General features: G+C 35.1%; 1 protein-coding gene across 3 annotated transcripts in view; it reads right to left on the bottom strand.

The window, feature by feature from the left end:
• LOC150096712 (multiple PDZ domain protein-like) overlaps positions 1-12,692 on the bottom strand; it is a 1,501,001-nt gene that overhangs the window by 82,183 nt on the left and 1,406,126 nt on the right. For all 3 annotated transcript variants that reach the window (XM_090408593.1, XM_090408594.1, XM_090408595.1), the window contains one exon: positions 9,294-9,518. In XM_090408593.1, the coding sequence (XP_090264719.1) occupies positions 9,294-9,518 (225 nt within the window). The remainder of the gene's footprint in view (positions 1-9,293; positions 9,519-12,692) is intronic.

Below are 12,692 nucleotides of genomic sequence, written 5' to 3'. Positions count from 1 at the left end.
ACCATGTTTGGCCTGCATTGAGGAAGCGGTTTGCGTTTGGTACTAAAGGTCTTTAGGAATTTCCATATTGTGTGATCCTCTGGGTTGAGTGCTATTAGCTTGTTTTCCCATTCCTAATTCCTGTGGTTTTGAAGTGCTTTTCTGATTGGTCGATCAAGTTGACAATGAATTATCAACAACAAAAACGTCTGATAAAACTGGTCAACTCATATCTAAAAAACTTGTGTAATATCATATATCATAAAAATAAAGAGATTACATTCTATCATCTTATATGAAAAAGAACTTCCTCTCTCTCTCTCTCACACATACACACACACTTTTGTGGAAGGGATCATATTTAGAGGAATTTTGTACTGCAAGGTTAAAACTATTCATCTCTTTTTTCTTTCTAAAACCATTTTAAGGTAGCTGTGAGAGAGAATATATGACAACAGATTACAGAAATGGAACAACAGATCAACTAGCTGGTCTCTCTCTCACTCTCTTTCTCTGCTATGACAATACACCCTCTCACTTTGCTTTGTCTGTGCTTGAGTTAATTGCAAAATATTAAACGATAAGTTTCAACCACACATCTTAACCAATCTAATATCTCCAGATTTTGTTTCAATAAATAAAGTTGAGCTCCAGAGTGATTTTCAAACATGGGAAGAATCAATGGACTCATGCATCATCATCATCATCTAATATACCATTTCCTAGTATATTTGTAAAATAGTTTATAAACAAATTCACAAAACTTTCTGATGACTGTGTCATGTATAGCCAGAATTAAGTGTATTGCATTTAAGTTACTTTATCTCCAAGAAATTTTCTATGTTAAAATTTTTATACAACTTATTTCATAATTATATTATCATACATATTTAATATATTCTTCTTATTAAAATATTTACTGAGCATTTTGTATTTACTAACTTGCAGCCAATCATAAAATGATAAGTGAAAACTGTAGATGATTTTTTGAAAAACATTAACAGCATTACAAAACATGCAGTTACCTACATACATACCAATATATAACAACAATAACAACATTTTCAACAATACAATAACATATCAGCACAAACAGATGCAACAAGCTCTTATTTTAGTAAAACATTAATCTTGCAATACAGAACTAAACAATAAATAGGAACAACATGAACTTCAATGTTCAGAAAAATCTACATTGCATCATCTCACAGATACTTTTCACGTATAATTACATTTATACTATTCTTGAAGGAGGGAAAAAACTGACAGATAGTTGGGAATTATCTGGCACTCCTAAAGAATTAAAAATAGGCGTCACTGAAAATGAGGTGGAGCTAGCAGAGTAATTATCTTGCCATAGTATTTCTGTAATTCATGTAACTGAGATGGAGACAAAAACAGGTGGGATACTCCTAAATAATAACCATATAATGTTATATTCAGGTAAAAGTGATCAGGGAAAGGAAGGAGTAGCTATAGTATTCAACACTAAACATAAAGAAAAACTTCTTAAAATCAGATGCTTCAGTAATATGGACAAATTTCAACACAACGAAATAGGAAAGTGAAACTTCTTTCTGCCTGTGGCCAACAGAAGGATCTAGAAAGAAGGAAGAAACATTTTGCTGACAGGTCAGCATCTTAACCCATCGTTAGTTCAAGGATGTTACATTGATTTAAATCCCATTTATACACAGGCAAGGTGTCAAGGACTGGATTTTTGTTGTGCACTGACAGTTCTGAAACTGCCATTTGGATTCTCATTGGAGATCTAAACAGAAGAGCATGAAATAAATCCTAGACACAGTGAAGTGTTTTCAAAAAAAGTTTGGAAGGTAAGAGCAAAGTTAATAACAATGCAAATAGCTTCAATTACTATTCAGTACATAGGCTATAGATCATTAACACCATATTCATCATAAAGATGTGCATAAATTCACATGGAGAGATCATATTAGGTTATTGTGGATAGTGATATCTTTAAACTTGTTCCCAACCATTTTTCCAAATGAAAATTTTTACGTGAAGAAAATGTGAAGAAATGGAAAATTATGAGAGAGTGGGAAGGTATGATCTTTTATATGAAAACGCAAGAAGCATGAATCACAAGAGAAATGGAATTCAAGCTAGAGGCATAGAAAATAAGAATGGAGAAATCATAATTGAAGAAGATAAAATCCTAATGAGATGGAAGGAATACATTGAAGATCTATATGAAAAGGAAAATAGACCAAATGAGTTGCCATTAGAAGATAAAAAGAAGGTAAATGAAGATTATCTAGGCCAAGAGATTTTGAAGACAGAAGTATAAAAGGCCATTAAAGAACTAAAATCTGGAAAGGCAGAAGGAATAGATGAAATACCTGCAGAATCCTGAAACAACTTCAGAAGAAAGGAACTGAAGAAATAACCAAAATAATAAATTTAATTTATAACAAAAGAGAACTACCAAAAATTTTATGACCTTAATATTTATACCAATACCAAAGAAATGTAATGCAGTGAACTGCAAGGATTTTAGAACAATAAGCTTCATTTTCCATACATCAAAAATACTTAAACACTTATTAACACAAAGAATTGCATCTAAAGTGGAAGAATTTCTTGGAGAAGATTAGTTTGGTTTCAGGAAGGGTAGGGGAAACAAGAGATGTGATTGGAGTGTTAAGAATAGTAAGTGAAAGAAGTCCGGAAGTGAATAAAGAAGTTAATATCTGTTATATAGATTTTGAAAAAAAAAAAAGCTTTTGACTTTATAAAATGGGATAAGATGGTGGAAGTAGTGGAAAAGATTAGTATAGTTTGGAAAGACAGAAGGCTAATTATTTCACTATATATGAGACAAACTGCCATGGTGAGAGATATATATGGCACAACAGAACCAGGTATCATTGGACGAGGAGTAAGACAAGGCTGTTCTCTGTCACCAATTTTGTTTAACACGTATTCTGAAGCAATGTTTTAAAAAAGCACTGGAGAATTCGGAAGAAGGAATAAAGATTGGATAGACAGATATTTGCAATAAGATACGTAGATGATAAGGCATTATTATCAAATACTGCAACAGGACTACAACAACTATTGAACAGATTACTGGAATCCTGTATCCATTATGGAATGAAAATTAACATCAGAAAAAAAAAGGTAATGAAAACAGCAAGGAAAGAGGCAAATATGGATATCAGAATAAATGGAGAAAACGTGAATCAAGTAAAGACATTTAAATATCTAGGAAGTGTTATTAGTACAGATGTAAGATGTAAAGGTGACATAAAAGCAAGAATAGCATGGGAAGAGATGCCTTTAATAGAAAATGGAATTTATTCAGAAGCAAAATGGATAGAAATCTAAAGAAAATACTAATAAAATGTTATGTGTGGAGTGTTGCCCTCTATGCAGCTGAAACTTGGACATTGAAGAAAGCAGAAATTAAGATTTTGGAAAGCTATGAGATGTGGATTTGGAGAAGGATGGAAAAAATCAAATGTACAGATAAATTAACTAATGAAGAGTTCTTAAAAAGAGTAGAAGAAGAAAGAAGTCTGTTAAGGAGGATAAAAAGAAGCAATGGAAGCTGGACATATTCTGAGATATTCTGGACATATTACAAAGGTGGTGAAGGTAACACAGAGGATTGCTGCAATAATGAGAAGGACGCTGATCTGCAGAAATAAAAGAGTTATCATTCCATTGTGTAAGACCCTGATCAGACCACTCTTAGACTACTGTTCTCAGATTTCGTCCCCAGGATTTGAAGGGGATAAATTAACTATGGAAAGGGTACAAAGGTGGATAACAAAGATGGTTGCAGGACTGTACAATGTTAGTTATGAGGATCAGCTGAGGGAATGTGGACTGCAGAGTTTGGTGGACAGAAGAAGGAGGGTGATATGATTGAGACTTTTAAACTGTTGAGAGGTGGTTACAGGGTTGACATTGGGGAGTTCTTTCGTTTGGTTGAACAGCAGGAAGCAGTGATGATAAGGGGCCATCCCTGGAAGTTACGAAAGGAAGCTGTGATCAAGAGGGGTGAGGAGTGGTTTCTTTGTATGGAAGGTGGTTGAACTGTGGAATGCATTGCCTGATAGAGTGGTGAGAGCGAGAACAGTCAATGAGTTTAAGGAGTGGTATGATAGACTTTGTGTTTCTTAGGAGGGACCTCCGCGATGAGTCTTGATAGACTTTATGTTTCCTAGGAAGGACCTCCCGTGATAAGTCTTGTGACTCCATGGAGGCCTGAATAATAATAATAATAATTAATACCAAGTGTAGCCTTAAGTAACGTAGAGAATCATGACTGATAAACAGTGATGTGTGTCAAGAATCGTTTCACTGTCACTAAGTAATAGTTGGCCAGAAAATTAATTAAAATTCATGGAGAAAATGCAAGATGAACCTAAAATAATTTCATCAGGGCGAGGAGGGTTGAAACTATGCCTAAACGGATATATTTACTACAAGAGTAAATCTACAAGAGTAAAATATATTGGGAGTGTAAAAAACTGTTTTTTTACACTCGGCACGAGCTATTACAACTATGGATGGTCAAATATAACAGTTGAAAAGGGAAACAATAGATCATCTCACTCCCATCCACCAAATAGAGAAGAAGCAGAGGCAGAGAATGTAAGACAAAATTTAAAACATATTGTCCAAGAACATCCAGAGCTTCAACCTGCTCAGATTCTGCAAAATGAATTGCAGAGGGTGTCCTTGGGTATTTTAAGCTTTTTACCTGAACAAGAAAATTAAAAAAAATCCATCAGAAGGAAAAGATTACATGATCAAGCCAATCCTGCATCACTTCAGGAGTTATTCCAGATTCCAGATAGATACACTAAAAATTTTCAGGGTGAAAAGTTTCTTCTGTATGATTCCTATACTGATGAAGAAAGTCATAAAAACAGGGTTATTGTGTTTGAACTAAAGAAAATCTACAGATTTTAATGAGCAGTCAAGAGTGGTTTCTTGATGATACATTCAAAGTCTACCCCAGTATTTTTGTGCAAATGTTTACTGTTCTGGGAGTGAAGGCCTGGAGTAAATCCAGAAGATGGCGACAGTGTACTATATATTCCATTGATTTATGCCTTATTAGCAATTAAAGAACAAAATTGCTACACTAAGATTTTGCATAGCATTTTGTCTGCAGCCAATGATTTTGCAATTGATGTTACGCAGCCAACTCGAATAATGTGCGACTTCAGATTGGCTATCATAAATAGCATAAGTGCTGTGTTCCCAAATTCAACAGTATCTTGCTGTCTTTTCCACTTATCTCAATCTTTGTATAGAGGGATTCAGGTTGAGGAGCTACAAAAACTGTATAACAACCCTGAAGATCATTGACTAAAGGACGAATTATATATGTTACTGGCTTTAGAGTTTGTCCCTACTGATTACATTGTCGATGTCTTCATGGAATTGAGAGAAGAGGTCTGCAATGATATCTTAACAATTTTTGATTACTTTGATTTAAATTATATATCTGGCTGAAGAGCACAGCAAAGAAGGTGTTCAACACCCCCTCGTTATCCATGCACTCTGTGGAACCAATATGAGTCCACTATTCATAATCAACAACGGACGAACAACCTGAAGGAAGGGTTTCATAACCGCTTCCAGCAAGTAGTTGGAAAGCACCACCCCAGTTTGTATTCAGCTATAACAGAGTTACAAAAAGAACAAGCTGATTCTGAAACAATGATACACGAGTTCAGAATGGGTAGAATAGTAAAGGCAGCGCCAGAAAGGAAGTGGGTAATTATTCAGAAGAGGATTAAAACCATTGTCCTATCATATCAAAGGTACAAAGAAGAGGGCCAACGACTTGATTACCTCTGGTATATTGGATACAATTTCACTTTTTAGTGACTCAATAAATTCACGTATTCTAAGTCTAAGTTTATTTTATTAAAAAGCTTATCTATTTTAGCATGACTTTTATTAATATTTTAGATTCTGTTATTTGGAATTGAACATTCGGAAAAATGGTTGGGAATCCTTTAAACCAGTTGGATACAAGAGTACATCGACAACTGCAAATAGGAAGTGATTACCATCTATTTTGATAGGATCAAAACAAACACCATACCGAAAGACAAACTAAAAGAAAAATATGCACAAATAACTAACAAAATAATCAAAGCTGAGAAATCATTCAGAAGTGATGAACTATATCTCAATTATTGGAGAAAAGGAAAGAGTCTGAAAGCAAAAGCCAAACCTTAGAAACTCAATAGCAAAATCTGAAGAGAATATTAATTGATTAAATTAGGGAACTTGGATAAACCACCAGTGTTGGGCACATCCTAAAAGCAAGGCTTGGTATGCACAAAATTTCAGCTTGTTGGGTTCCACATCACTTGACTGAGACACATAAATTGTATAGGTACATGGTTGCTGGCCTCCATCTGAAATGATATGAAAATGAAGGGGATGCCTTCCTAAATATTCATATCATAGCCATTGATGAACCATGGGCAAGGGCTTATGAGCCTGAACTAAAGAGACAATCCAACGAATAGCACCATTCAGGCTCACCATGTGCAAAAAAACTTTGGTAGGAACCCAGCAAAGTTAAAGTCATGCTGATAGTTGCTTACGACTATCAGCATGATAGTGACATCTTGAATGTCGAGAAGAATGACATCTCGACAATCAAGATGTCATTCTTCATCATGCTATGCCACATGCTATGGGTAAGGGCTTATGAGCCTGAACTGAAGAGACAATCCAATGAATAGCACCATTCAGGATCACCACGTGCAAAAAAACTTTGGCAGGAACCCAGCAAAGTTAAAGTCATGCTGATAGTCGCTTATGATGTTCACGATGTCATTCTTTATCATGCTATGCCACAAAGGTAAACTGTTAATGCACAGTACTATCAATGATTTCTCGAGCACCATTGTCATCCGACTTTACAGAAAAGGCAACCACAATTTTTCACGGATTCTCCACTGTGTTTGTTGCATTACAATGCATGATGTCATGTGCCGCAACTGTTGATAGAGATGTTGGACAGGTGGCAATGGGAAGTATTAGCACATCCTCTGTATTCACCAGATACGAGTCCTTGCGACTTCGACTTGTTCCCCAAAATGAAAGCACCTCTCAGAGGTCTGCGGTCTTGTGATGCGCAAGAGGTTCTTCGAGCAAGTCACGCTATCACTAATATCAACGGACAACACTCTGCTGATGTTATCCAGTGGCTCCCACAAATTTGAAAACAGGTAAAGAACATGGCAGGAGATTACACTGAAGGAATGTAATTGTATAGACTTGATAAATAAGCTATTTTGCATTTTGTCTACATGTTGCCACTACTTTATTTACAACCCTTGTATATATATATGCATGTTACATATTCAAGAGAGCATATCACAAAATGGTCACAGAAATGTGACCATTTTGTGATCCTTGCAATTGGATCTCTCCAACGCTTACACATTCTCAAGAAACTCATGCAACCAAATCTGTGCACAATAGCCCAGTTGTGGCTATATCAAAGACTTATAAAGAGGAATAATAATAATAATAATAACAACCTCCTTATCTCTGCTTGTCAGTGTTATCTTCAACATTAAAGTATATCCTTTCAACAACATCAGCACTTCTTTCATTTAAGATTATCTTCAAATCTTTATTATCTTCAACTTCCTGTAGTCCCATTCCATCAATGTAAATGCACAAACTGTAATCTTTTCCATGATCTTGCACTTTATCACATTAAACTTGTTTAGAGGTATAATTACCCAGACACCATGCTAGGTTCAGTCTTCCTCCCTTTGCATCTGGGGTAACAGTTCTCCCCACTTCTGGTCATTCAATGCATGTGTCATGGTAAAGGGTTTCTCTTTTCAGATTTTCCACTAATACTGGAGTAGGTAACTTTGAGTGGGAGCTCTGTACTTTTGCCCATGTTCTTAATCTTATATGCTGATGACCTTTCTCACACACACACACACACTAACTTCATATCCTGATGAATGACTGTACATTCATTCCACTTCTTCATTTGACAAACCTTGTATGTAGTGCTCAAATGGTCACAAAAAGTTTCAAGAACTTCCATAATCAATGTGTTTAACATTGATTGTCATGCTGTTCTACTGTGACACTGAGGACAACTTAGTGAACTTTCACTTCAGTAGTCAAGTCCTGTCTTATGTTTCAAAAGAAAGATCTCATGTCACTTCTTCTAATATTCTGGGTCTGGCTCCCACTGACGAGACCTCAATAAAGGTTGAAACTAGTCTAGGTAGTGGCCCTTCCCTTAATGCATAGCATTATACATGTCTGCAAGGAGATGTAATTTGCATTATGGGAGATACTGAGACAAGGAGTGATGAGAGCTTGGTCCACCTTTACCACGAGTTGCCTCACTCCTGAAGATACTTTCAGGTGCAAACTTTGTTTGCTTACACTTGGATAAAGGATTAAACTAAATTTATTATAGTCTAACCAAGTGCAAAATAAACTTCCAACATCTTTTCTAAATCCAGAGTAATTTAATAATAAGGTGGTACACCGGTTGGCAACTCATATAGATAATATGACCTCTCCATTGCTTCTGCATGATTATCACCACTCTGGGTTTGCCTCCCACTGACGAGCCCTCAATAAAGGTCGAAACCGGTCTGGGAAGTGGCTCTTCCCTTAATGCATAGCAGTATACATGGTATATATGTCCACAAGTAGATGTGCTCTGTATTATGGAAGATACTGAGACAAGGAGTGATGAGAGCTTGGTCCACCTTTGCTACGAGTTGCACCACCTTACCTCAGTCCTGAAGATATTTTCAGGTGCAAACTTTGTTTGCTTACACTTGGATAAAGGATTAAACTAAATTTATTATAGTCTAACCAAATGCAAAATAAACTTCCAACATCTTTTCTAAATCCAGAGTAATTTAATAATAAGGTGGTACACCGGTTGGCAACTCATATAGATAATATGACCTCTCCATTGCTTCTGCATGAGTATCACCACTCTGGGTTTGCCTCCCACTGACGAGCCCTCAATAAAGGTCGAAACCGGTCTGGGAAGTGGCTCTTCCCTTAATGCATAGTAGTATACATGTCCACAAGTAGACGTGCTCTGTATTATGGAAGATACTGAGACAAGGAGTGATGAGAGCTTGGTCCACCTTTGCTACGAGTTGCACCACCTTACCTCAGTCCTGAAGATATTTTCAGGTGCAAACTTTGTTTGCTTACACTTGGATAAAGGATTAAACTAAATTTATTACAATAAAGGATATCAATATCTATGTGGCAGAATAAAAACAAAATGCTGATGCATATCTTACAACTTCAGAAATAAACACTCCAGGTCCATTTTTTCTGCCCACTATGCTCAATCCTAAACCTCTACCAGGTTTTTTGTGCAACTCCACTTCAAGGATATCATATAAATCATCATCATGATTTTGACCTTCATCTCTGTACACAATCATCTGAACTACAGATGGTGTTTGCCTAAGAGCAGTTATGGCACGCTCATGGGGGGATTCCCTTAAATCTTCTCCATTTACCTAAAAAGTAAAAAAAATATATATATATTTGTTTCATTATTATGCAATAATGATATGTGAAAGATGAAAGGATGCTTTCTCACAATAACCATAATTAACTGGTGTTACATTATTTTATTTAGCAATTTGCAAAAAATACTGTCAACTTCATTTGGTATTTCTAAGAACTTATATCTTTCTGGTGCAAAAATGAAGAGTCATATACATAATACATATATTAAGAAAAACAATCTGATAATCAAACAAGCATCTATAAATAAACCGCAAGCAAGGAAAAAAAGCTAACATAAAACCAATTAAGCATGCAAAATGTGAACTAACTGCAATACAAATGCAAAATATGAAACTTGAAATATGCAAAATATTATTAAAACTATTTTAGTTCAATCCCAAAGAATATTTCCATATGTTTTCTTATTTCCCCTTTTCAAGTAATCATTTATTATTATTATTACATGTGTACTAAATTTCTGAAGACATTTAAAGTTCATCGTCCTCAGAAGGTATGAATTATGTGGATATAATATAATAAGACTAATTATGGTATAATAATACTTATGTAAGGAAGAAAATTGTTTAATACAAACAGAATAAGTTATTTTTTTTGTTAAGTTTCATAGCCACTGTCGATGCATACATATGAAAATTAGAATAACATCAAAAGATAAATTAGAATAACATCCAAGTGTGTGATAATATATGCTATTAACTGCAAGTGAAACATCATCTATAACTATTAAATTCAAAAAATAAATTTTAAATAATAATTATTGATCCATTAGGCACAGGAACACGAAGTATTATTTAGGATGATTTTTTTCAAAATCGGAAAATTTTAAGACGGTCACAGTTGCTAAGATCTGGTCTATGGATATGTAGTTATTTGGTTATTGGTCTGTAGTTATTTACAAAGAAAGTGGAAGATATTTGTCTTTCTTAAGACATTCACACCGGGGTAATTGGGACTATCTCTGTCACCGTCCCCCTAACCATCTGGCAGGGCAAGCAGAAACACTGTGCCTGCAGCAACTTTGTCCTTGTGTATTGGTGAACACACCACATATCGTGATGGTTCTTCAATTGTAACCGCATTTGCATGGGGAAAGGGAGGAGATGTTTTGTTTTAGAATATATTAGAAAACAATAATATATATATATATAAATATGTATATATGAAAATTAATAAAGTTTAAATGACTAAGCACCGAGAATAATAAAGAATGGGGTTTAATAGGAACACTACTACTTTTGTTGATAAAAGAACTTCTTCAGGTGTCCAAGTACAAAGAATTATATACAAAAAAATTACAGAAACATTACATAATAACGACAACAGATCTACTAAAAACTGTAGTATATGCTATAGTTCCAGCTGTATGTAACTGCATGTGTGAGATATCTCAAGAGCACCAGTACTGGACAGCAGAAATGTGCGCATTAGATAAATTGTAGCTGAGGCTACTATTCATGTGGGTTGAATCGAGTGAAATTTCTTTAGATTCGAGAATACGTCTCTCAAGTTCATCATAACATTTATGCATGTTTGAAGTTTGAGACCAGTCTATAAGATGTTGGCAGCCTTCATCGGAGTTTATTGAGAAAAGGACATGGCTGGAGAGAGCACTAGCTCGGGTTCTGTTGTAGGTAATATCTCTTTTATGTTCCTCAACACGGAAAAGGATAGATTTATCAGTCTGTTTGTAGTAAGCTTTCCACAATTACAAATATTCTTGTAAACTCTTGGGTACTAAAGAAAGTGTTTTAGGAAACAGAGTGAAGCATGTTTTGATGTTGAACTTCTTCAGAAATTTATCCAGTTTGGGAAAGAGAGAACTAATAAAAGGCAAAGAGATATACGCTCTTGGGGAAGAAGAGTCTTCTAAAGAGGATTGATGACAGCAGAAAAGAAATTTCTCAATATTTTTTTAGAGTGAAAAAGGTCTTTTTTAGTAAATTAAGTTCATTCTGAAGTTCTATCTCATCTGATAATAAGGATATGGCTCGATGTGCCAGGGTGGAGATAATGCCAAATTTCTGTGGAGGGTAGTGATGGGAGGATGCATGAAAGTATCTGTCCGTATAGTAGGCTTTCTGAAGATGGAGATTTTGATATTATCAGTGCATCTTGTAAATTTTAAGTCTAAAAAAGGGAGACAATTGTTGTTTTCTAGTTCATAGGTGAATTAATCTTGTGATGAAAGTTGTTAAGATGATCCAGAAAAATATTATGGTTATCTAGGCCGTGCTCCCAAATGAGAAAAACACCATCAATAAAACGTAGCCAGATTTTAGGTTTTAGTGTTGACGAACTAATTGCTCTTTCTTCTAAGTCTTCAAGAAATATATTTGCTAGTACCAGGGAGAGCGGGCTGCCCATAGCTAAACCTGAGTTTTGTTTAAAGATCTTGTCCTCGAATCTAAAGTATCCTGAGTTGACACAGTGAGAGAGTAAGACGAAGAATTTCTTAGACACTTTGCTCTTGACGAGATTGAGAACTTCCTGGGGTGGAACATTTGTGAAAAGAGACACTATATCGAAACTTTCCACCATTAAATCTGATTTATTTAGTTTGAGGTCTTTGATCTTCGAAACGAAGTCAGCTGAATCTTTTATATAAGAAGAGTTTCCTGTTAGGTGTCTTAAGGAAGAAGTGAGATATTTAGACATGTTGTAAGTTGGTGAGTCGATAACTTCAACTATTGGTCTTAGGGAAGTATGGATTTTATGGATCTTCGGAAGACCGTATAATCATGGGATTAAAGGGTGAACAGATCTGAGAGGAAGACGGATGTGCCTTGGTTAATTCTGAATTAGTTTTTAGAAGATTGTTGGTCCTGTTATGAAATTCTCTTGTGTCTGTCTCCAATAATTCAAGTATTTTGTTGGGTAGTCAGTTTTGTTCAGGATGACTGTGGCATTCTCTTTGTCAGCTGGAAGAATTATATTTTTATTCTTCTTTAAGTTGTTAATTGGATTTCTGTAGAAAACATGATTTAGCAATTATGAACACTTGGTTTAAGAAACATCCAAGAAGATTGTATAAGTGGAAAGCCCCACGGAGGATATAAATAGTAGAAGAAATCAGATAGATTATGTTTTGATAAACAAAAGATTTAGAAACATTATAAAAGATGTGACAGCATATCCAGGAGCAAACTGTGATACAGATAGTA

This window comes from Typopeltis vanoorti, chromosome 18, assembly GCF_054136105.1.
Source record: "Typopeltis vanoorti isolate ZY-2024b chromosome 18, IOZ_Tvanoo_1.0, whole genome shotgun sequence".
Taxonomy (NCBI): domain Eukaryota; kingdom Metazoa; phylum Arthropoda; class Arachnida; order Uropygi; family Thelyphonidae; genus Typopeltis; species Typopeltis vanoorti.
This window is presented reverse-complemented; position numbering and strand designations above follow the sequence as displayed.